The sequence below is a fragment of the Microcebus murinus genome, chromosome 10, assembly GCF_040939455.1.
Source record: "Microcebus murinus isolate Inina chromosome 10, M.murinus_Inina_mat1.0, whole genome shotgun sequence".
In the NCBI taxonomy this organism is placed as follows: Eukaryota; Metazoa; Chordata; class Mammalia; order Primates; family Cheirogaleidae; genus Microcebus; species Microcebus murinus.
Genome location: NC_134113.1, coordinates 57,428,878 through 57,453,956, shown reverse-complemented (window position 1 = coordinate 57,453,956; position 25,079 = coordinate 57,428,878). Strand labels below are relative to the sequence as shown.

The 25,079-nt window shown below is 56.4% G+C and overlaps 1 protein-coding gene across 2 annotated transcripts; it reads left to right on the top strand.

The window, feature by feature from the left end:
• Nucleotides 1-3,077: 3,077 nt before the first annotated feature.
• RARG (retinoic acid receptor gamma) lies at nucleotides 3,078-23,778 on the top strand. 2 transcript variants are annotated; one of them, XM_012763480.2, is made up of 9 exons: nucleotides 3,078-3,328; nucleotides 7,366-7,691; nucleotides 18,402-18,550; nucleotides 18,764-18,905; nucleotides 19,600-19,760; nucleotides 19,971-20,147; nucleotides 20,496-20,700; nucleotides 21,166-21,324; nucleotides 22,498-23,778. In XM_012763480.2, the coding sequence occupies exons 2-9, from the start codon at nucleotides 7,508-7,510 to the stop codon at nucleotides 22,686-22,688; spliced, it is 1,368 nt and encodes a 455-aa protein (XP_012618934.1). In that variant the 5' UTR covers nucleotides 3,078-3,328; nucleotides 7,366-7,507; the 3' UTR covers nucleotides 22,689-23,778. The 2 variants fall into 2 exon arrangements, with proteins under 2 accessions (XP_012618934.1, XP_012618942.1); XM_012763488.3 differs by lacking the exons at nucleotides 3,078-3,328; nucleotides 7,366-7,691 and adding an exon at nucleotides 13,764-14,175.
• Nucleotides 23,779-25,079: the final 1,301 nt, after the last annotated feature.

Genomic DNA, 25,079 nt, shown 5'->3' with positions numbered 1-25,079 from the left:
GCTGTTTAGGCTAGTCCTAAAGTCCTGTGTTTCAAAACCAAGGCCTTATTGTATGTGGGGATCTGGGCAGTACTGGGGCTGGGAACGACCTTCCACACACAAACCATCTCACCAGGAGAGCCAACAAGCTGGCATGCAGCAGAGTAGGCCTGGTGTAAGGATGGAATGGAGCAAGCACCAGGGGCAGGGCTGGCACCACCCTTGGCACAAAGCCAGCCTAGAGGGAGGAGGTAGGAGAGGAGGGGAGGATGGGAAAGGAGAGGATACATGTTGTACAAAACATGTTTGCATCAGGCTCTCCCTAGGAGCCCTGGTCTCCAAGCCCTGACAGCACTTCCATGCCTTAATGATGTCCTTGGGGGTTGTAACATAGCTCCCCACACCCCCCAGAGACATCTGCCAGCCAACTCTGAGCATGGCACAGGACACCTCCACAGCACCAGACTGGGCATGGGAAAATGACCTATTCAGTAGTATCCTGATGCTGGGCGGGGCGGTGGTGAGGGTGAATTAGGGTGGGACAATGTAGCAAAGTCAGGGCAAGTGCTTCCTTTACTCTCCACATATCTCCTTTTGGTCTTTGCTCTCTGATGAAGCCAGGTTCTAGGGCCCCCAAGATATCCTTTCTTCAAGTTGCCAGGGTGACAGTGTGGAGCAGTCATAAACAGCAGAGACTAGAAATAGGGATGATCCATGAGAAAGAGAAATGAGGGGACCCCTCTCCATCAGTTTCCAGAGTGGGAAGCTCTCCTCCCAAACCTCCCCCTGGAATCCCTGGAAAGGAAGCTGGCTCCATTGCAAGATAGGGAGTGGAGGGTGGGGAGAAGAATCTGAACCCCTCATAATACTCCCCTCCCTGTCCCCCAGTCTGCTGCTGCTATTTGGTTTCACTTCCAAACTGCTGCAGCCAACAGACCCCAGTCATTGGGTCCTGGGGAGGGGCAGTAGAAGAGGTGGGGTGGAGCTGGTGGCAATCCTGAGGGGAGGGGCTGGCATAGGGCGGGTCTTCCTGGGCACTGTAGCTTGGCTGCTGTCGTTGACTGGGGATGAGGAGGCCACCAGAAGGGAGGAGCTACAGTTACCAAGACTGATGGATGGATAAACACCCACCAAAGACAAAGACAGAGGCAGACAGACAAACCAAGACAAATGGGAGGGCAGGGACAGATGGAATTCTGTCCCAAATGTTTTGTTCCCTGTTTTAGCTTCCCTGTCCCCAGCTGCACAGTCTTAAGCTCCAGCTCTTGGTCTCTGGAACCAGCCCTTGAGCTCCTCTACAGAAGGAGAAGGGAAGAGTTCAGAGAGGTGATACCCAGCAGGGAGAGCGTCACAGGGTGGTGCCTGGTTTTGTGTCAGAATGCCCGTCCAAGGGAGGGAGTGGTGTCCTTGCTGGTTCATGAGGACAGGAGACTCATTCACTGTAAACCAAGTACAGATGTGCTGGGAGGAGGAGGGGGGAATTAGGGCCACATTCCCAAACCGCAGCTGGGCCCGCCGCCCTCCTTCCCCCAGCAACCACCAGGGCAGAGCAGAAGGGGTTAACTTTGCAGCCTCTTGGCAGGATCTCTGCCACACAGGCGGGGATCCATCCCACCCCAGCCTGGACGTTTAGGTCCAAGTCCCTGACACCTGCCCCTCCCACACTGCTGAGAGCTGCTCCCAGGGTAACAGAGCAAAGTCAACAGCCGCCGGGCCACCTGGGGACGAGACCCTGGAGTACCTATTCCCAGCTCTTCCCACCCCTGGAGTGAAAGGGAGGGCTTGTCTGCACCCCCTTGATGTTTCTCCTCCAGTTCTCCTGAGATAGCCACAGTATGCCTCTTCTTTCCTCCTCCTTCACCTGCCTCTACCAAAAGTGGCCTTTCCCGAGAGGGAGGATACCTGGCCCCTAGGGTGGCAGTGAGGACAGAGCAGAGTAATTTCAATATGGAAAATGTGACATGACCCACGAGCCCATGTCCCAGGTGCTGGCCACTCTGAGCATTGCTGGGGAAGGAAGGCCCCCTTTTCCTCCTTCACACTCCCAACCAACCCCAGTCCTTGTGGAAGTGTTTGGGATCTCTGCACAGAGCTTGAACTTCAGATCCCTTTTTGTCTCTCCCTCTGTCCTCAGTAGGAGAGAACCTCTGGGTTCTCACATTGAAGTCAGATAATGTCCCCATCAGACAGAGACACTGACTCTGGGCACTCTCGGACATGTGAGTCACACACAAGCACACACACACACACACAGACCCAGAGTCAACAACATTCGTGGCACATCTACCAGGCAGGCAGGCTGGTGCTGGCTGAGGCAGACACACACCCTCTTGCCTGGGCTTTCTCCCTCACACCCAGCCCAAGCTCCTCCCACTCCCAGCTACAGTTCCTTCTGCCCTCCTCTCCAGCCTCTCCCTCTCCAAATCCAAGCCTAAAGGTGGGGATGACATTGGCAGCCAGGGACCCAGGCGTGCTAACTCCTGAAGCTTACTCAGGATAAGAGAGGGGAAATCTGTGAGCCTAGGCCTCAGCACCCCCACAACCCCTCATGGCGGAACCAGGATGCTCCTGGGACCATAGGGCTGTCTGGGGTAGGCAAGGGGAAAGAGAGACTATTTTGACCTGCAGGTGAAGTCTAAGCGAAGGGTAAAGACAGTGGCATCTGCTGTAGCATATTCCCCATCACTTCACCCCTGAGAGGACGGAGGACATGGATACAGCCCTCATTGCCTACCCTGGGAAGGCACCAGAGACTGGCCTACGAGAACCACAGCCTGGCCAGAGACAACTCAGTCAGTCCCCCCAAATGGCAGGAAGGGGAAAAGTGCCAGCATCACGGGGCCAGGACAGTGACCTCCTCTGCCAGCCTTGCCGGCCTCCCAGGGGATGGAGCCACGGAAGCCCAGCAAATGGGAGGGGCAGAGACCCAGGCGTCCCGGGCCGCCCCGCCCCCTCCCGCCCCCCATCCCTCCAGCCCCAGGGCACCGAGGAGGGAGCCGGGCAGGGGCAGGCGGCAGGGGAGGGAGGAGCGAGGGCGGGAGGGGGAGGAGGGAGCCGGGCAGGGAGGGAGGTGGGGGGGTGGAGAGGGAGAAAAAGAAAGAAAATATTTTCCGTGTCCCCGCCTGCAGAGTCAGTGTGCGGTTTGGGAGAAAATGTGTCGGATATTTTGGGGCGGTCACGTGGGCGGGCGGGCTCCGAGAGGCCCCGGGACAGTCCCAGCCTAGAGCCGTGCCCCCCCCAGCCCCCCATTACCGAGAGCCCCTGACACTGCGACGCTCCATCCCGGAGACCGCCCGACGCCGGGACCTCGGGGCTCCGTGGCCTCCCTTCCCCCTCCCTCCCACTCCAGGTGAGTCAGGCGGGGAAACTGGCTCGCCTGCCCGCGGACGCCTGGGTCCTCCGGTGAGGTGGGCTGGGGGAGGGGGCGCTGAGGAGCGACACCAGTTTTATTCCCTCCCTCCCAAGTCTAGTCAGGCTGTCTGCTGGGCTTGAGTGGGGCTTCCGACTTGGGGTCAACCCTTATGTGGGAAGGGAATGGGAATGGGCTGGGTTATCTGCCCTTCATTTTGTTAAATAGTAGGGGAGAGCATTTGGGGAAGAGTCTTCAGCCAGGGGCATTTATCCTTCTACTTATGTGCTGAGAATGTGAGGGAGACAGGGATCCCTCCTATGGGGAGAGACAACCTTACTGCCCCCTTCCCCCTGGGGTTCTGAGGGGTGTATTCTATGTTCCAGGCTGGTCCAAGTTCCTCCTTCCTCAATGGAATGGCAGAGCTTGGATATCAGAAGGGCCAGGAAAGTGTCTAGAGGCAAGTGATCCTTCTAGGCCTTCTGGGTCTAGGAGTTTGGAGGAACAAGTGGATAGGAGAGGGATCTGTGAAGTTTCCTTAAACTGGCATGCCTGTTCAGGATTCCCTCTGACATGTCCCCAACCACAGGTGTGTGAGTCTTGGCTCCCTTCAGCCAAGGTGGAGGGCTTCTCTGGAGTATTCTTGAAGGAATTCCAAATGGAATGAAGGAAGAGCAGGAAGACTGGGACAGGGACCCTAGATTCTACTCTAGAGTCCCACTGACGCTGCCTCTCTGTCTTTAGCAGTTATAGCCCAGTCCCCTCAATCTGACCCAGTATGTAGGAGGGAGTGTCTCAGCAGGTGGCCAGAGGATAAGAATATGTATGTCCGGTGGTGTAGGTGGGGACAAGGGAGCCTGAGTAGGGGTCTCTAGGGCAAGATGAGTAGCTGAGATGACTGTCCTCCTCTAACTCTCATGTCCTGGGCAGTTGGCATCCCAGTCCACAAGTCTGAGGCTCCTGTCCTTAAGGTCACTCTTCAGATGCTGAGTTGGGGTTAAGGACCACAGCCAGTGTCCCCTATCCTTGAGGCAAGCAGCGAGAAGACAGGGGAGGGGAGTAGTATGTACAGGGTGCCTGGGGCTTGGGTATCCCACATAGACACACACGCGCGCGCGCACACACACACACACACACACTGTGGCTTAGAGTCTGGTAGGCAGCACAGAGCATGCCCCCCCCACGCAGGCACACCCCCACCCTGGCTCAGAAAGCCACCTAACTGGCACCTCCAGTTCCCCCCCCGCCCCACCCTGCCCGTGCCCTCCGATGCCCACACACATTCCACTGGCATTGCCTGCCTGCCTCCTGGGCACTGCCCCTCCCTGGGGCTAGTGGGGTGGAGGGAGGGCACCTGGGGATGAGAGGTGGAGACTCAAGGGTCTGGACTCCCCCAAGGGTGGCATGCAGCCAAGGAAACCTGGCCCACTGCTGCCTCCTGGGGAGCAAGCAGGCTGGGGGCCCAGGCTAAAGCAAAGGATGCCTGGGTTCTCTGCCCAGGCTGGAGATGGGGTCATGGAAAAAGGTGGTCGTGTTTATACAGAGGGGAGGGGGGCAGCGGGTGGAGAGCAGCCGACAAGAGCAGCTTTGTTCCAGGCTCTGGAGTGGGCAGGGCAGCAGGGAGACTCGCCCCCCCCCCCATCCGGCAGCCCCCTTCATCCATGCCCTCCCCTCAACTCCACCTCAGCTCTAAGAGAAGCAGCTTTGTAAGAGCCCCTTTCCCCTCGGTCATCCCCCCTGCCCCACCATCTGAGGTTGCATCTTGGGAGGAGAGAAGTGTTCTCTCCCTCTACTGGTCCCCCAAAGAAACAAGGCATCCGGGGCTCTAGTTTAGGATTTCCTTTTACTCTCCACTGCCTTCAATTCCTTGGTCCATTCCTCTACCCTGAATTTAAGACCCTTCCCTTCTCTTCCCACCCAAGGCAGAGGACCATAGCTTAGAAATGGGAGGAATCTCTGTCCCTTTCCTCTCTTTATTCAACTCCCAATCCCCTTCTCTAGGGCAAAACAGGAGGAAGGCCACAGGGAGAATGGGGTTGTCCTTGGCTCATTTCCAGCCTCATTCCTTGGTAAGGACCAGGAGTTGAGCATCCCTTTGTGGGACCCCCCCCCCCAAGTCCTCCTGCCCTACCCACAGGTTTCAGTTTCCCATTTGTAGGTGAGAAGCATGGATAAGGAGGGCTAAAGCCCTGTTCTTTAGGCCCTATTCCCTGTCTAAGCCAAGTCTGGGGAACATGGATGTTGGGGTGATCTCTAGTAGCTTCTCACCCTTGGCATTGGAGGGGTTAATCTACCTGGAATGTGGCCTGGCCAGTTGAGCTGTGGCCCAGGGGCCTCAGGGGCCCCTGGACTCCTGGCTCCACCTGGGCCTGACTGGGGTTGAGGACTTCAGGGAATAGGGGAAGGAAAAGAAGAGGAACCCTGAGGGCTTGGAGCTCAGACTTTTAGGGCCTGGGAAGACAAGGGGCTAAAGAGATTGAGGGTGCTAGGGGTATGCGTGGTGGTGCTTGGTGAGGGGCAGCTTCATGCTTCAGGGCTAAGTGAGGAGTGGTGGTGTTGGAGTCTAAGTTCCTATACCTCCATGACCACTTACCCTCAGGGGCTTGAAGGCCAAGGTAGATGGTAGATAGGAAAAAAAAAAAAGCAGAGGTACAAAGTCTGAGAGCTATTGATTCTAGAAGCAAATACTGATGGAAAGAGATGCAGAAATACCCATCACCTACCTCTGAGCCCGCCCAGCCTACACCCTGTAGTCTGTCTGGGTTTTACTCTCTTGGTCCTTTTCTGCCCTTCTCCATATCAGTCTGTTGTGGTTCTGGTTGGTGGAGGTGCCCAGGCCGGGGTGACTCTCCCTCCCCAGCCCCCTAACTCCCTAGGGAGGTGGGCAGTTCTGGGGGTCCTGGGAAAGCCACCCTTCCCCTTGTCAGAGGATCAGGAGAGGAACCGCCTGCCTGCCTAGTCCTAGGATTCCCATTTCCTCTCTCTGCCTCCTTCCCCTCACTCTCTAAAAATCTCAGAGGCAAGGCTGCATTTGGGAAGGAGAGTATGCAGGGAGACCTTCCCCAAAGCAAGGAGCCCAGAGATGAGAAAGAAAAGAAGGGGGAGATGCAAAGTAAGCTGAGGACAAGGAGAGGAGCTCCCTGGCATCATACTGGGTGCACGGGGAGGGTTCCTTCAGCACCTGTGGATTTAAAGGTGCAAGAGGGCTTAGAGAGTGAGGATAATTAGAGACAAAGAAAGAATTGGGAGGGGAAACTGGAAGAAGGAGTATCAAGGAAGACAGAAAAGGAAATGCTAATTAAAAGATAGGTATGGAGGACAAGAATGTACAAAGAGAAATAATATGAGACATTTACATAGCATTTAGTAGGTGCCCTACATTATCCTTTATACTTTACCTATGATAAGTGGCCCTATTATTATTCCCAAATGACATATGAGGAGACTGAGGCACAGAGAGATTAAGTAGCATGCCCAAAGTCCCAGAGCCAGCAAGTGGAGAGCATGTCAGTTCAGGTAGTCTGGCTGCAGAGTCTGCTCCTCACCATGCCACTGTACTCCTCTGCAGAGAAGTGTAGGGCCCCAGAGCTATAACAGAGGTATGTCTGATTTCTCTAGGGTGGTAAAGAGTTTGAATAATGGCTCTGCCACTTTTAACCATGTGACCTTAAGCCAGTCACTTAACCTCATTTTCCTCATTATGATATGGGAATCATTAATAATTCCTACTTCACAGGATTGATGTGGGGGTGCAGCCAAATGTCTAACCCACCTGGGCTTCATGATCACTTCTCAGTCTAGGAGTCCTCTCCCCAGAAGTCCTCAGACCATCATGCACCTTGGGACCTGTTTACCCTTCCCTGGAGCTAATCTGGAAAGTGTCTCAGAGCCCCTTCTACCGTACTGCAAGGGCCCAAGCCAGGGCCGTGTAAACCCCAGCAGCACAGAGAGAAGACTCCAACTGGGAGAGGGTCATGGGGCTTGGAACCTTGGAGTGATCATGCTCTTACCTCTCCTTTCCCTCTCTTTCTTCCTAGGATTCTTGGAGACCCAGTGGGCAGGCCAGGCAGGGTGGGCACGGAGCCTCCCAGGCCGGGACAGTGGGCATGGGCGGGGGCTGTGGCTGAAGACCTCCCCCGCCCAGTGCAGACCTCTGGGGACTCCCACACCGCAGCTGCCATGGCCACCAATAAGGAGCGACTCTTTGCAGCTGGTGCCTTGGGGCCTGGATCTGGCTACCCAGGGGCAGGCTTCCCCTTCGCCTTTCCAGGGGCACTCAGAGGGTCTCCACCTTTTGAGATGCTGAGCCCCAGCTTCCGGGGCCTGGGCCAGCCTGACCTCCCCAAGGAGATGGCCTCTTTGTGTGAGTCTCAGGGAATCTTGGGGGATGAGGGCAAATGGAAACAGGAGGGTATTTGGAGGGTGGATGGTATAGAAAATTGGCACCCCAGTTAGGAAGGCAGGCAGAAGATGTGGGTTTGATCTAATGGAGTAGTTGTGAGTAATGGAGAGTGGGAGTGGTGGTGAGGAGGGGGTTTGGATGTGGACTAAATGGAAGTATGCAAATGAGAGTTTTCTTGCTCAAATAGTATAAGTAGGTAGCAGGCCTAAAACTGGGGGGGTCTAAAACTGCCTCCTGAGTCAGTCAACTAGCAGAGAGAGTACCTTTGTGTAGTGGCCAAGGGTGGGTCTGGTGCAGTCTAAGGCTGCTGCCTGCATGCAGTTGCGAGATAGGGCAGCCAGGCTGGGAAGCCAGAGTCTGGGAGGCCGGTCAGCTGGCTCTGTGAGCAAGAGGGGAAATTGTTCTGAATTATGTGGAGGCTGCAAAAAGAGGAAAGAAATGTAGTGCTAGGTGTCTAAGGATGTGTGGGGTCGGGAGATTCTCCTTGGTTCTGGAGACAATGGGAACAGCCACAAAGAAGGTGGCTCTTGTACCATAAGTAATCTAGAGAGGTGCAGGGGGTGTTCCAGAAGCATCCTCTCCTCCAGCCATGTGGGTTCTGTATTCCTCCCCTGCCTCCAGGTCTGGCATGGTGCCCACATGCTGCACAGATCCCTACTTGTCCCCCAGGCTTGCCCTCCTTGGGTGCCAACCGTAGGCAAGGCTTGGGTCTCTCTTCCTCCCTCTGGGACCCCTTTCTTCCTACTTGGTAGTTGTCCCTCCTGGCCAGGCCATTATGGGTGGGGGTGACCATGAGCTGGAGGGCTGTGCTACTAGGCCCAGCATGTGAGAAAGGATTAGCATGTGAGAAATGGGAGGGAGGGATAGGGAGAGAAACAATCTCAAAGAGACAGAGACAGAGATGGAGAGAAGATGACAAAAGGATAAAGACACATCCTTTCTAGCAGCACCAGCACAGAGACAGAGGTAGAAGGGAAGGCCCCTGCCTCCAGGAGGGGGCACTCAGAGGGTTGTGTGTGTGTAAAAGGGGTGACTAGACTGGGCTGGCAGCGCCACTGGAAAGAGTGTGCTCATCTGGAGAAGGGGTGTGTGTGTGTGTGTGTGTGTGTGTGTGTGTGTGCAGCATCTCCCAGAGACTCTGCTCATATGCAGAATTCCACTGTGTGCAACAAAGACTCAGTGTGAGGAGCTAGGAGGTATTTAATAGGGCTGCTGACGGTGTGTCTAGTGTTTGGTGAGGCCTGGTGGCATGTCTTTAGCCCGACAGGGGTTATTTGAGTGGTATGCAGGTGAACAAGAGAGCACAAAGCCCCCTTTTGGGAACCTTCAGCTGGGTTTCCCCCTACCTCATTTTCACCCCATGAATCTGTCCTAGGGGCCTGGAGAAGTGGGAAGGAACCACGCTCCCCACATAAATGTATTTCTTGCAGAGAACCATACTATTTAATCTCTTGGGATTTGATTTTCCCAGGTTCTGGGAGAGGCAACTAAAGGAGCTGCAGTAACCAAGGAGAGGAGAAAGAGAGTAGCAGTGGGGAGAATGCTGAGAGCTAGAAGCCAGTCCCCAGAGAAGTTCTCCTTTTGCCCCTGTGCCCTGGACATGTTGAGATCAAGGTCAGGGTTCAAAGTGAGGTCAAGGTAGGGGAAGTGGTCAGGCTGGGATCCATCCCCAAAGGCTGTGCTGAAGGAGGGGGGCTGAAAGGAGAAATCCAAGGGAGTAGGCAGAACCAAGGCAGGTAGCTGGGGAGGGTGCGGCTAGGCTAGCATTGAGGGACAGGTCTGGGCAGAGAGGTGGCAGGAGAGGGGGAGGAGGGGAAGGCTTGGAGGTGGGTCCTTACACAGCTGAAGTGGAGGTGGGGCACACAGCACCTAATGTGAGTTCAGAGGGAGGTAGAGCAGGGAGGAAAGGATCCTAGAGTCTGGGAAAGTTCCCAGCGTGGGAGAGTGGCTCAAGGTTGAGACAGCGTCCTCTCTCATTTCTCTGACTTGATGTCCCTTTTTGGCTGGGGCCATATCTTGGAGAGAGATTAGAGCCCTACAGTTGATGCCAAAGTCATACTCACTCTAAGTGTGTGCCTCTCTCATCACCCTCTCTCTCTTATTCTACAGACCCTCTCTCTCACATAGAATAAGAGACAGAAGGTGGTCTGTGAAGAAGTCTGGCATTTCTTCCTGGGGCTGGCTTTTGGAGCATATTGCTGGGTCCTTGGCAACTTGGGGACATCCTTGTAGAGAAGGGAAGTCTTGTACCACCTATTGGGGCCTGAAAGGGTGAGGCGGGGCGTCTCAGAACTGTGTGGTAGAGGAGGGAGACACGAGGGGAGCGTGTGCTGCCCAGGCAAGCACAGGCCTGTGCACGTGGAAAGCAGAGCGGTGTGTGTGTGTTCATGCATATGCACGAAACCCCCATGTCTGTGTCCCCCTGTAGCTCTGTATTTGTGAATGCTGGTGTGCTGCATATTTGCTTCATTCAGGGAACACAGTGTGATGAGAGGGAAGGGAAGCCTTGTCCTCTTCCTCCTCCTGAGGAGATGGCTGTGGCCCTGCGGAACAGGTGACCGCTGAACCTAGTGATACTGCCCAGGACATGGGGCCATTGTCCCTAGGACAAGGAGCCCAGACTTTACCACACTGAGTCACATGGAGAAACTGAGGGCAGGCTGGCACAGGGAGAAAAAGAGTCCTATTAATACTTAAAAGAAAGTGAATAAGAAAGACTCACAGAACTGAACAAGATGAGGAATGGCTATGCAGGCCGAAAGGCATAGACTCGGGCAAGGAGAACAAGCAGGCAGTAAAGGTGGTGAGCCAACGGACAGGATGGCAGCTCCAGGAAAAAGCCCCAGCCACTGCCTCCTTTCCCCTCCCCTCTCTGGTCTCTCCTCCTCCGGGCCTGGGCTCCAGCTCCAGGCCGACACACAAACGGGGCTTTGATTGCAACAGGAAACCTCTTCGGTGGGGGGAGCCGGGCAAGCCGCCGCCACTGGGGCCCAGGCTGCACCCCCCTCTCCTGGCCCCCTACCCGGTCCCAGCCCCCATCCTGCCCAGCGCTGCTCACTCCTCACGTCCTGCCTTGGGCCCCGTCCTGCATTCACACCTCCCCACTCTCCCGCTCTTCTGCTGCCCCCTTCTCCAGAGAGCCCCTCCCTTTGCTCTTCAGGTGGGACTCCTAAGTCCGGACTTACCCTTCTGGGCAGGGCCTGCTTTACTTTGAAATGCCCTCTTTTCAGTGTTCTGAAGGAGGGTTTTGGAAAAAAGGGAGAATTTAGCATGAGGAATTCAGAGCCAGTTATCCTCAAGCCCTATCCAGAAGGTGGCAGGAGGAGGGGAAAGGAGGAGTGCATAAGAAGTTAGCTGCCTCCCCACTCCTGCTTATCCTGGCCAAACTCATCCTTGCCAGGGTGGTAGGGGCTCTGAGGGGTGCCCATGCAAGAATCCCAGTGCTATGGCCTCGGTAGTGGGGGAGGGGTACACTCCTCTTTGCCTCTGGGGCATGCCTCTGTGGGGCTCTAGCTGGGAAGGGCTGTGCCCTGGTGGTGGGGCTCAGAGGGAAAGGGGTGAGTCAGGCAGCAGCCCCCCTTATACTCCCACCAGGCTGGCGGAGAACATCTGGTTCCCATGAAATGCTAGAAGGCTAATGGGTCTAATTGCTGCAATAAGGGCTGGGGGGACTTTGGGGAAAAGAGGGGGCACTAGATCCCCCAACCTCTTACCTTCTCCCCAAGGCTGTACTGTCTGTCTACAATGGGGGATTGTGGTTGATGGGAAGGGTGGACCTGACACTCTAATGCCTGGTCCTAAGGCCCCTCTCCCTTGGATGCCTGGGAGGCACACACAGATGGGGTGATGAGGAGTGGGGTGTATCTGGAAATGAGAAAGGGGGGCTAGTGAGGATTCATGGCTTCCTGGAGCCCTCCCCCCACCCCTCCTGTGCCCTCCTCCCAACCCCCCTCCCTTTGGCCTGGCCACTTCTGGTTCTAATTACCAACCAGGCAGGCCTGACTTAATTGGGACCTTTCGGATTTTGAAGGGGGAAGGGGGGCCTGACAGCCTGAAGTTGACTAATCAAGGCTCCTTCCCCCTTGTTTTTGGGGTACTCCCCATTTTGCACATAATTGATTTTTTTTGCTGCTGGCCCGATTCAGATTCAGAAACCTATACCCCCCTTTTGTCTTTTATCTTTTTTGGGGGCAGCTAAATTCAGATATGGGGTACTTGGGGTTGGGGCACAACGGAGGAGCTCACACTGGATTGGAAAGAGCAGTGCATTCCCTCTCTTTCTCTGCTTCAAAGCCCCCTAGTCAGCCCTGCCACCCCGAGTTTCCCCCATCCACAAGTCAGGCTCTACTTCCCAGCCCTCACCCCCACCCCCGTTCCTGGCAGCCACCCTGGCCCCTCCCCCGCTCTCGCCTTCCCTCGCCTACTGTGGCACCCCTTCCTGCTGTATTCTTCCAACCGGCGCCCCGCTCCTGCAGCACCCCAGTGCGCCCCCCACCCGGTACAACAGATTCTTAGAAAAGCGCGCCCCGCCCTGGCCCAGCCACAGCCGCCAGGCGGGGGAAGGGGCCGGGCCGGGCGCCGCTCCCGCTCCCCCGGCGCTCCCCGTGTGAGCGGCGCTGACAGAGCCGGCTGGGCCGGCCCGCCAGGCGGCCGGGCGGCCGGCGGGCGGGGCGCGGGGGAGGGGGCGGTTTCCGGGAGTCGCCGCCGCTGGCGCTGTCCCGGGGCCAGGGTCCCCGATTCGGCCGGGCAAGGGCAAACTTCTGACGTGGCCAAACCACCGCCCCCCTCACCCGCTTCTCCGCCGGGCGAGGGCGCTCATGCCGGAAGGGGCAAGCAAGGGAGCAGTGTGGCGGCCCTTGGCGATCGATCTGAGGGGCACTCAGTGTGGCACTGAAGGGGAGGAGGGGCAGTTATTGCCGAGGGGAGCACTGGGCACTTTGGGGCAGTTGGCACTGTAGAAACGCTGGGGGAGGGGAGTTGGCACTCAGGAGGGCAATTTCATCTGAGGCACAATTGGCACTGTAGGGACAGTTTGGGGGCTAGTTTTGTGCTCTAAAAGTGAAGTTAGGTTCGAGAAAGGGGCATTGATAGAGACAGTTGAGGTGCTTAGGGAGTGTCAGTCGCGGGATGGGGCTTCGGGGACTTGGAGGGAGGCGGCCCGGGACGCCGCGGAGGGAGGACGGCTGGGGCTAGGAGGGGTAGACTCTCGCTAGCGCTGGAGGGGGCGGGGGACTCCGCGGCGGCGCTGGAGACCGCCTGGGCGGGGTGGGGCGGGGCCGGGTCAGGAGGAGGTGAGCGCGCCCGGCCACCCGCCCCGAGGGGGGTTCCCGGAGAGTTCACGGCGGGAGCGCGCTCCGGCCCTCGGACCGGGGGTGGGGAGAACGGGAAGGAAGGAGGAGGCAGCGCGCGCGGAGCCGCAGGAATGTACTGTTAGGCCCTGAAGCGCGCGCGCGGAGGGAGAGGGAGGAGCCAGGCCTGGGAATGAGAGGGGTGGAGGTAGTGCAGGTCCTGGGCTCTGGGAGAGCTGCCGCGCGCGAGGGACCTCTACGTTCCCTTCTCCCCAGTCATCCTTAACACCCCAGTACTGACTTGTGTGAAAAAGGGAGGATTGGGGGGTGGGGAAAAACTCTATGGGATGAAATGTTTGTGCTTGGTTCCTGCACTCCTTCCCCCAACCCCGACCTGGGAACGCGCCTAAGTGCAAATACGTGCAAAGCCTTTGGCTGTGGGAAGTATGCTTGCAAGCATTCTCCCGAGCTAGGTGTGTTGCACAAACGTGTGCACCTATGATTTTATGTGCATGCAGACATGCATGTACACTATTGCATATTTGCAAATGCTTGGTGCCTGCCAAGAAAAATGCATGCACCGATATGTGTCTAAGCAAGCGCGCGCGCCGCGGAGCGAGCGAGTGTACGTATGTGTATATGTGCGCTCCACTCTCAGCTCTGCTCATCTTGGTGCCCGGCCCCCTTCTCTCTCCAAGCCACACCCCCCACCCCTCCGGGCTTCGCTTTTACAAAAGGTCTCCCCAGTGCTGGCTGCTGGGGCGCCCAGAGTGAGCTGTACCTAGGCTGAAGCGGCAGCCCCGGCTTCGTGCCCCGCCCAGTCCCTTTCCCCTGCTGGGGATCCCCCTCTTCCCCGCCCACCCCTTACCCCGCATGCAGCCCAGCGCCCTATGCTAGCCCTCCCCCTCCCCCCCTGCAGGAGCAGGGCGCCGCCGGGGGAGGAGGGGGAATCGGCTGCGGGTCCTTGGTGTTCCTAGCACCCAGCTTCCCTCCAAGCCGGGTCGCGATGTACGACTGCATGGAAACGTTTGCCCCGGGTCCGCGACGGCTGTACGGAGCGGCCGGGCCCGGGGCCGGCTTGCTACGCAGAGCCACCGGCAGCTCCTGTTTCGCCGGACTTGAGTCTTTTGCTTGGCCGCAACCCGCCAGCCTGCAATGTAGGTACCCGAGCCCAGGGATGGGTGTGGGGTGCAGGAGAGACTGAGGCTTACTCTTTGCCTGTGTAAAGGGAGAGACTGGGGTGCAAGCGGAGATTCTGGCCCTTTCTATGTGAGGTACTGGCCCTTTAAACGTGGGGGCCTCAGCGTCTCCTTTGCGTGTGTGCAGTAATGTTTGGAGTATGTGGTTTTTATGGTGGGTGTTTAGCTAAGACCTGTGGTTGATGCCACTCCAGAGTTCCTGAGGATAGCGAGAGACCGAGGTGTGTTGGTAGTTTGTGCCCTAAAGTCCCTGTCCCTGGAGGGATATGGCACCCAGGACCATGGGTGGCGTTTGTAAGGTCCATGTGGAAGTTGGAACTGTAAAAAATATTTGCAGAGCCTGTGAATCCCTGAAGTGTGCGGCGCTCTGCCTAGGTGGTATGGGTGTGAGAGTAGGGGTCTCGCCCTCCGACAGCGTTGGCAGGTCCACATGGCTTGTGTGGGGATGTTGGTGGCGTGAGGCCGAGAGGGCGTGTGCCCTGCGTGGCTGCAGGGGTGGTTTTGGAAAGTGCTGTGTACCAGAGTGCGTCCTGTGTGTTCCAGTCCGGAGTCGAAGGGGTTGTGCACTCAGAAGGGAGAAGGCTGGGCTCTGCCCCCCCCACCCCCACCCCCACCCCCAACTTAAAAAAGAAACGTTTGGAAAGGAGTACACTGCTGTATGCAGCAGAGAGATGACTTCTACCTATGGCTCCAACACACAACTTAAGCAGGAAGCGAAAAGTTTAAAGCAAAGTCTGTGTGTGTGGTGGGGGGTGGCCCAGAGGTGACAGCAACCGGAGGAGTACAACTACTGGGTCCCTAAATGTGCATCTTCCCCCTCTGTGAAATGGGAGATGCCAGGCCTGGGGCCCTGGAACCCCTTTCCAGAGTAGTAATAAAAAGCTGGGGACTGAGAGGCAGTAAAAATGAAGTCCAGATGAGAGGCGGCTTTGAAGCCTGGGCCGCAGTGCCTGGCGGGGGTGGGGTGTGGGTAGGAGCCGGGAGGGGAGCCTGGAACACCCCCCAAATTTACCCGGGGCTGGGATGCGCTCGCAGCCCGGGCGCGGCCGGCAGGGGACGAGGGGCTGGGGGCACGCTCAGAAGGGGCGGGCAGCGGGCGGGGCGGCGGGCGCTGGGGGAGTGCGCACGCCGGGTCACCGAGCCCCCGCCAACGCGCCTCGCTCCTTGGCACTCGGCAGCGCTGTTTACAAGTTCAGATTTTCTTTTCTTTCTTTCTGTTCTTTTTCTTTCTTTCTTTTTTTTTTTTTGTATTTTGGTTCCAGGGCAGAGCTGCTCAGATTTAACAACTGGGTAACTGGAAGAGGGAGGTGGCAAACAGGAGACCATATTTTGGGGTGGGGTGGGGCAAGAATTAAAAGTGTGCCATTTCAACGGCAGAAAAAACATGGAACTATCACTTTGCACCAAATCCCTGTGAATTCTTAATCTTCTTCTCATTGCCCAATAGGATGGGGAATTGGGGTATGTTGGGGGTGGGGGTGCTGAGGTGGAGAGAATCTTCCAGGAAGGGTTTTGGGGGCTCAGCGGGGACTTTGGTCTTTTTCAGGTCCATGGAAGCCCCTTGGACTTGACTGGCTATGTGTTTTTGCATTTTAATTTGGACCAGTAGTTTTGGCCTCTAGGGTCCTGGCCAGCACACAAAGTCAGCTTCAGGCCTGCCTCCACACACTTTCAGAGGGAAAGTCACTTAGAGAGGAGGGCTGGATGGTGTGTTTGTGCCTGTTTGGAGGATTTGGTGTCCTAGTGCTGTGTTGGCAGGCTGGGGTGTTTGGTGGTAGAGCAGTTCCTTTGTGAATGTGTAGCTGAGTGTTGTGTGTCTTGTGTGCCTTGTGACTTGTAGATCTACCTTCACAGTGTGGCTAGAGTGTGTCTTTATCTCATCAGTGTGTTCCTCTGTGCCAGAATCCTGTTGGGGTTACAGGAGTGCATTTTTAATATGCCTGCTTTGCTGCCCTGTGTGTTGTTGACCTGTAGAGAGTGTGTGTCTCCAAGGAGGTGTGTGCTAGATTGTGAGTCTAGGCTGCTCAGCTTTGGGCCTCGCAGCTGGGAGCATTTACAGCCGGTTATAAAGAGTTTGTTTGAAGCTCCGCTCAGCCTGGCCAGGAATTTCCTCAATTTCAGCAATTTGGGCTTTAAAAGGAGAAAAACCTTGAGCCCACCCTCCTCCTCCCCAGCAGGGGCCCCTGCCTAGCCCAGGAGTAGCATCCTGATGGTGGGGTCTCAGCTCTGGGCTGAGTAGAGGATCAGATTGGAGTAGACCCAGTTAGCTTTCCGGGGCCTTCCAACCCAAACGAAGATTGACCTTAGAGCCACTGGGATGCACTTTAGGGTTCAGAGGGTGGGGGTGTGACAGTACCACACAGATAGGAAAAGCTGCCCCTGGGCCTGTCTTCCCACAGCCACCAGTCTTATAATTGGCTGGCACTGCCCCATGCCAGCCTGACCGCGCCCAAGTCCTTGCGCAAAAGAGGAAATGAGGCAGCGCTCTGTGGGCAGGGAGGGCGTCAGCGCCAGAGAGAGCACCACCCCATGCACAGACCTTGGGCAGAACACATGCCCACTGAGGACACTGTGGCGGGCCTGAAGTTGAGAGGTCCAGAAAGGCATTCCAGCCCTCCCCACGTCTCTCAGCACCAGCCCCTCCTGATCTCCCCCCAAGTCTTGAATAGACTCCTGGCACCCTTTTTTCTTCTCCTCCTCTCCTTTTTCATTGAGGAATCTCACTCAGGCAGGATTCTTATGCTAATTGAGTGTGTGTGTGTGTTGGGGGGTGGGGAGGGTTTCCCTCCTGTGGGGTGGGTGGAGCTAGCCTGGAACCCCAGCATCCTGGGCATTCCTTCCCCTCTCTGGATGTACTGGTGCAGCTTTCTGACCTGGTGGGCTGCAGAGAGTTAGAAGGAAGGAGGTGTTCATGATGTGGGCGCATGGAACACTCCTTAAGGGGGATCTTAGGGATTTCTTCAGTTAACTTGGGCCCTCTAGGTTTGGACAACAGGTCCTACAGGTTGAACAATTTACAGATTTTCCTAGCCTCTGCAGATGAGACACACACACACACACACACACTCTCCCTGTCACACACACACAGATATACCCAGCAGCCTCCTGAACAGAGGATGTCCTCCCCAAACTCTGTGGGGCTGAGACCCCTTCTGAGCTACAATTGGATATTTCCTTTGGAGACAGTTTAGGAGTGAAGACATAGGCTCAGAGAGGTCCAGAGATAAGTCCCCTCCCCCATCAGCCCTATTTACCCACTGTCACCTGACTACTTGGTTTGCTACACTCCCAACAGCTTCTAGACCTGAGAATCTGAGCAAATACCTCAGTCTCCCCTTCCCCAGCTTCTCTGACTCATGGCCACTTAGATCTAATCAGAGGACCTGAGAGCCTTGGCCCCACCATCTGCTGGCAGTGTGGCACTGAGCTGGTCACTTCCCCTGTCTTGACCTCAGTTCTTCAGGTGTGAGATAAGGCCTCTGCATGTCTTCTGGTTTATCATCCTGATAGCTGTGCCTCATTTGCTCCTCTGGTTTCTGGGGAAAAGGACTTTGGTGGTTATTTGGGGGTTGGTATGAGAGGGAAAAGCCTGAGGATTATCTACTCTGTACTACCTGAGATATGAGGTCCTATTCTAACTACTAAGTATCCCAGCAGGTCATTCAAACAGGTGCCAGCTACAGGTGGCCTGTAATTGCCTCCCCACCCCCAGATCTGTTGCCCCACAGGGAGGAGGATGGTGGGAAGTTGACTACCTGACAAGGATCTACAAAAGTAACAAGGAGTGACTAGACAGTTCAGAGTGCAGGGCCTTAACCTTTCCACCCACCCACTTGATTGTTAGGGAAACTAAGGCCAAGAGAGATTAATTTCCAGGATGGCCTTGGTCTGCAATTTGGAGAGTTGAACAACGTCTTATAGGGCTAGGGCTGGCGTTATTGTGGAGGAGTTGGCCAGACTGTGGGGGGTCACACTCAAAACAAGGGGCAGTAATAGTGGGTGTTGAGGGCATTCTGGGAGTGTTCACTGCGGGCCAAACCTGGTTGCAGGAACTAGTGCACTGTGGTAGTGATGGTTACCACCAGTAGGCTGGAGGAAGAAGTGCTCATGGGGTATGCATGATGAGGCCTGGAGGTCTGTGGGGTCCTTCTCCCCTGACCCTCACATCACTGCTTCCCCCTCAGCGGTGGAGACACAAAGCACTAGCTCAGAGGAGATGGTGCCCAGTTCGCCCTCACCCCCTCCGCCTCCTCGGGTCTACAAGCCATGCTTCGTGTGCAATGACAAGTCCTCGGGCTACCACTATGGGGTCAGCTCTTGTGAAGGCTGCAAGGTGTGTACTTGGTGGGGGTGGGCGGATTGGGAGTCCAGAGTTACTGGCTAAGATCAGATACCAGGGACACAGATGCTAGGGGTAGGATGGGGCTGCTTTGCGCATAGGTGGTTAATAAATTGGGTCAGGCCTGGGGGATCCTGGAAGGCCTGTGAGAGGCTGGTACTCCCAGCATCCTGTTTCAGTGGCACTCTCTACTTCCCCCAACTCCAGGGTTTCTTCCGCCGCAGCATTCAGAAGAACATGGTGTACACATGTCACCGTGACAAAAACTGTATCATCAACAAAGTGACCAGGAATCGCTGCCAGTACTGCCGGCTGCAGAAGTGCTTCGAAGTGGGCATGTCCAAGGAAGGTAGGTTCCTGTCCTGGGCCTGGGCAGGAGCACTCCTGTCCTACCCTGTGACTGGTACCCTCTCTCTTCTGGCCACCCCCACTTCCCTGACCTCTGAGACCTATCCTCCCCTTGGGTGTTACCTTCTCCCTGGCCAGTCCTGTTTGATTAGCTCCATGCACCCAGGAGGCCCCACCCTTTCCCTTTCTCCCCTCTCTGGGAGCTTAACCCTTCCTCTGAATGGGTGAATAGGGGTTAAGGCCTCCCACTCCCCCTGTTTCATGGGGAAATGAGGGAGGTAGACTTGCCAATACCCTCCCCTCTCTGGCTCCAGGACTAGCCAGAGATGGATCTGGGGTGGCCCCTCCTCTATCCCCCCCCATTGTGCTGCCAAGGCTATAAGTGGATATCCTGCCGCCTTCATATCCTGCCCCCCCCACCTCCAGCTCCTGCAGGGTGACAGGAAGGGCAGGATGGAGACATGGAGCCGAATGGCCTGGGAAGGGAGCAGGGGTTGGAGGCCCTGGGTGGGGCTAGGTAGAGCCAGCATAGGAATAGGAGTTAATATAGGAGATAGGGAAACTGAGGCATTAATTAGAGTACCAGGGAATAGATATTCATGATAAGGACTGAGCACGTTAAATTAGGGTAAGAGAGGATGTCCAAAGTGAGGCTCCAAGGGTCGTGACCCTCTCCTTGCGCCTCCACCCCCAAGCTGTTCGGAACGACCGGAACAAGAAGAAGAAAGAGGTGAAGGAAGAAGGGTCACCTGACAGCTATGAGCTGAGCCCCCAGTTAGAAGAGCTCATCACCAAGGTCAGCAAAGCCCATCAGGAGACCTTCCCCTCGCTCTGCCAGCTGGGCAAATACACCACGGTGAGGAATGGGCAGAGCCCCAGAGAGGGTAGGGCACTCTTCACATTGTCGGGGAATGGGTATGGGTTGTGTTGAAGGCTGTGGTCTGGTGATGAGGACAAGGAGGGCATAAGAATGCAGAGGGGAGAGCTTGGGGTACTGACTGAGAGAAGACAGCCCCCAGAGGTGGGCCGCAGCTCGCACTCTAACCTTCCACTCCTCCTCCTGCAGAACTCCAGTGCAGACCACCGGGTGCAGCTGGATCTGGGGCTGTGGGACAAGTTCAGTGAGTTGGCCACCAAGTGCATCATCAAGATTGTGGAGTTTGCGAAGCGGTTGCCTGGCTTTACGGGGCTCAGCATTGCTGACCAGATCACTCTGCTCAAGGCTGCCTGCCTGGACATCCTGGTACGTTAGGCCCTGTGGGTCGTGCTACAGCCTACCCTCATGTGAGACCCTCACAGTTCCTTGGTCCATACAAAGATTTCCTTATCCCACCTCACCCCAGCCATCTGGGACTCCTCAGATCTCCTCTACCTAAACTCTTCTTGTCTTAGCCCCTGCCCCTCTGACCTGATCATAGACCCAGAATGCCTAGCCTCCTGACTTCTCAGGACCTCTCCTCCCCAAGCCTCAGATCCTCCACCTCTGCATTCCTCCCCATGCCTGCTTCAGGCTGCACTCACTGGGGACTGGACCTTCTCCCTTTCCACTCATTCCCTCTTTTCCCCACCCCTCCCACACCCCCACCTTCAGATGCTGCGGATCTGCACAAGGTACACCCCAGAACAGGACACCATGACCTTCTCCGACGGGCTGACCCTGAACCGGACCCAGATGCACAATGCCGGCTTTGGGCCCCTCACAGACCTGGTCTTTGCCTTTGCTGGGCAGCTCCTGCCACTGGAGATGGATGACACAGAGACAGGGCTGCTCAGCGCCATCTGCCTCATCTGTGGAGGTGCGGGGGTGCCCCCTGGCGTCTGCTTGCTCTCCGTTCCCACAACACTCCACACCTGATCTCTGACTCCACAGGAAACCTGGTGGTCTCTTCCCTTGGGATTTTTGCACCTGGCGCCATCCACAGACTTCTCAGATCCTGTACAGGCTCCCCAGCAGCCTAGAAAATAGGACAAAAAAGAGGCAGAGCCGGGGGAGCTGAGGAAACCCTAGATACTGGTGCTGAGATAGGAATCTGGCAGGAATGATTTACCAGAGAAAGCCCCTTGCTGAGGGGAGAAGGTACAGGGCTTAGAGCAGGGGAGATAGCCTGGGTGGGGCTCAGGAACAACAGGGAAGTGGCTGATGGGACAAAGTTTGGGACCTGGACGCCCATAGGGCAGGGCCAGTTGGGAATCAGCTACCTGTCACTGTGTCCTCCCCATCTCTTCCTTCTCCTCTCACTCCACTGTGCTTGTGCCTGTAGACCGCATGGACCTGGAGGAGCCCGAAAAAGTGGACAAGCTGCAGGAGCCACTGCTGGAAGCCCTGAGGCTCTACGCCCGGCGTCGGCGGCCCAGCCAGCCCTACATGTTCCCGAGGATGCTCATGAAAATCACCGACCTCCGGGGCATCAGCACCAAGGGTTAGTTCTGAGTGAGCGTCCCCTCTGTGTCTTCTCAGAGCTGCCAGTCTCCCAGGTCAGACCGGTGACCAGCAGAGACAAGAACAGAGTGATGGAGAACCAGGCGACCTACATCAGAATGCCAGCTCTGCCTCATACTAGAAATGGGAGATGTTGGACAAATGTCTTTATTTTTTGTACCTTGTTTTCCTGTTTGTAAACTGGGCTGTACTTACACCTACCTCATAAGGTTATTGTGAGGACTAAATGAATTCATTATATACAATGTAAAGCCGGGCACAGAGTGAGCACCTGGAGGCCTAGCTGCTTTGGAGGCTGAGGTGAGGCTGAGGTGAGAGGATCACTTTAGCCTAGCAGTTCCAGGCTTAGTGCATTACAATCACACCTGTGAATATCCACTGCACTCCAGCCTGGGCGACACAGCAAGATCCCATCTCTTACACACACACACACACACACACAGTGTACTTAGACCCGTGCGGAATTAGAATTTAGTTCTGCAGTTGCAGCAGACACATTTCAAGTGCTCAATGGCCACATGTGGCCAAAAACTACTATATTGGACAGAGCAGATATTTCTGACACTGCAGAAAGTTCTGCTGGGCAGGGTAGAAGGATGCCTGGGACATAGTGTTTGGTAAATATTAGCTGTTGTTACAAATGTATTAAGAAAAGGCCTAGGATGTCAGGTGCGGTGGCTCACGCCTATAATCCTAGCACTCTGGGAGGCTGAGGTGGGAGAGGATGGCTTGAGCCCAGAAGTTTGAGGTTCTAATGAGCTGCAATGATGCCACTGCCCTGTAGGCTGGTGAGACTCTGCCTAAAAAAAAAAAAAAAAGGAACAGGCCTAGGAAAACTGGCAAGCTCTGGACATTAGAGGCAAGGTGGCTGGGGAGCAGGGCTGGAAGTTGTCTGCAGAGCAATCTTTGAATAGACTGCCTGAAATAATGGGCCAAGTGGGTGGCAGGCTTGGCAGATTAGACCAGGTAGACCTTCCCGGCAGAGGAGCAGCACCCAGAAACCCTAGTGGGGAGAGGGTGAGCTGGGGACAGAGAGGTGACAGGCCTGTGCTGTGAGTCCCCATAATCAGAGGGCAGCTGAGAAAGATTAGGGAGGTGGCCTCAAGGGCCATGTGCCTCTGTCCTCCTGAGTCTCTTTGCCTCTCCATTGCAGGAGCAGAAAGGGCCATTACCCTGAAGATGGAGATTCCAGGCCCCATGCCTCCCCTGATCCGAGAGATGCTGGAGAACCCCGAAATGTTTGAGGATGACTCTTCACAGCCTGGTCCCCATCCCAAGGCCTCTAGTGAGGATGAGGTTCCCAGGGGCCAGGACAAAGGGGGCCAAAGTCCCCAGCCTGACTAGGGCCCCTGACCTCCCCCACCGTGGGGGTTGGGGCTCCAGGCAGCAGACTGACCATCTCCCAGACACTACCAGTGACTGGGGGAGGACCTGCTCTGCCCTCTCCCCACCCCTTCCAGTGAGCTCCTTGTTTTTGCCAAAGTTTCCAGGGGTGCCTCTGTGTTCATCCCCTTCCTGCTCTAACTGGCTCCCTCACCAGTCCTGGGGGCCTGCCCTGCTCCCACCAGGAAAGAGGGCAGAGGGGTGAGCCCGGGTTTGGACTCTAAAATCTCAGCACTGCCCCTCAAATGACAGGGTCCTAGGCTCCCCAGGACAGGAGGAAGACCCTGCCATTCCACAGTCCCTTCCTCCGCCAGGTGCTTGGGCCTCTGGGAGCAAACAGGAACACTAGAGACCAAAAGGGGGACAAAGGGGGAGGGCTGAGCCCACCCTCTTGTGCCTACCCTTGGTGCCTAATGCTGTGGGATGCACTTGCTGGGTGCACGCTGCCCTCTGCGCGCTATCCTCCTGCCAGGTCGGGGGGGGGGGCAGGCTGGGCCCTGTATTTTTGGGGTGAAAGGGACAGATGCAGGTCCATTCTGCGTCTCTTTGCTTGGGGGTGGGGTTTGCCCTGTGCCCTCCATATGAGTCCTTCCCCCAGCCCTGTCACATGCCTTGGGCTCCTGCCCCCATCTCAGCCATAGGGCAGGGATGCTCCTACACTACAGAGGGGCCAGGGGATCCCTCTCTCCCTAGTGCCTTCCACCCTTGACCCCCAAGAGCAGCTTGGCCCAGGGAGGGGGGATGCTGCTTAGCTGATCCCACCCTGACCCAGAGGAAGCCTCTATTTATTTATTAGCTTTTGTTTACACCCTGGAATTGACCCCTTCCTCCAAGGGTCTTGGGTGGGGGTGCCCAGGGCCCCTGTGACCCCTCCCTTCCTTCAATCCCCAGTTTGTATTTAGCTGCCAAATAAGATTCCCACTGGCTCCCCTTTTTCTCTGGGGGGTCAGGGTGCTGTCCCCTCCCCTCTGTTTACATCTACCCTCCACCACCCCGCTGTATTGCATATTGCTGAGTTTTCTATTTTTGCAAAATAAAGTGATGGAAACTCGTGGGGTGTGGCTCCCTCTAGGAGGTAGCAGGTGGAATAACCGGCTGACCTGCAGGGGACACTGAGTGAGGAGGGCCAGCTCCTCTGTGGGCCTTGTAGCTTTCTTAAGGGGACAAAGAAAACAGGATGAAATGTGCCTGGATGGGGGTGGGGGAGTGGGGAGCCTGCAGGGCACCCTGAGTGATCCGGCCTCCCACAGCCTCCAGGTTGGTTCTATGTTGGGTGCTGGGAGCCCTGGGAAGGCGTGAATGGCCGTCAGGGGTCTCTAAGCCCAACCCCAGTCCAGCCATGCACATGTGCATATCTGCCTTTCTCTGAGCAGGGGGGTCTGTTGACTTTTCTTTGTTCTCATGAGGGTTTCTGGGCCCAGAAGAGAAGCTACAGTGTTTCCGTCTTAGAGCAGCCCCTTACCCAGTGAGCTGTCTCACCCTCTGTGACCCCTGTTCACCCCCTGACCTCCACTCCCCCGACAGCCCCACTGTTACCTTCTTTCTCAGTATCTTTCTTGCCCCAACAGGCCTTCCCTCTGCAAAGTGCCTTTGCAATGCCAGTGGCCTCTGCTGTGCACCCCATCTCTGTCTTCCCCTGCCTTCTGTGACTCTCCCTCCACACCTCCCCAGCCCCCGGCCCCTGCCATCCCCACCTTCTTCCTTGGGCCAGTGCCTTGCCTACCTTGTCCCTGGCTCTCTTCACTGGTGACGTGTACATCTGGAAAGAGGTTGAGGACCTGGGAGTAGGGGAGAAGGGAAGAGTGGGGGGAAAGCAGAAGAAGAAAGTGAAAGAAGCTCTAGAGGAAACCACAGGACTTGAGGGGAAGGAGGGGTCCTTGCCGTGGTGGGTGTGGGGGAAGGGTGTGTAATCTGTCTGGCCTACAGCCTGGGGCCCCTAAAGCCCACCCAGAGGAGGAACCCCTCCTCCCAATTGCTTCCTCCCAGCAGCTGCACTTCTGAAATCCACCTGACCTCCCACTAGGAGCTGGGCACTCTGTTAGCGGCTGTGGCTACGGCAGGGAGCCTGGCAGAGCCCTGCCTGCCCTCAGGGAGAGCTCCTTCTGGTAGGGGACACAGCCCTGTGAACACACACCTCTTGTCTCCCTCCCTCTCAAAGCTCCCAGTGGGCAAGTGCAGGCCAAGGGCACATCCCATTTTTACTTGTCACAACTTATTCTCCCTATAGGCTTCATCCTTGCCTTGGCTCCAGCTGGTGGTTCCTGCACTCTCGGTTTGTCTCAGTTCACTTCCTCTAGCCCCTTCCCAGGCTCCACTATTGTCGTGACCCCTGCCTGGCACCCCTCACACTCT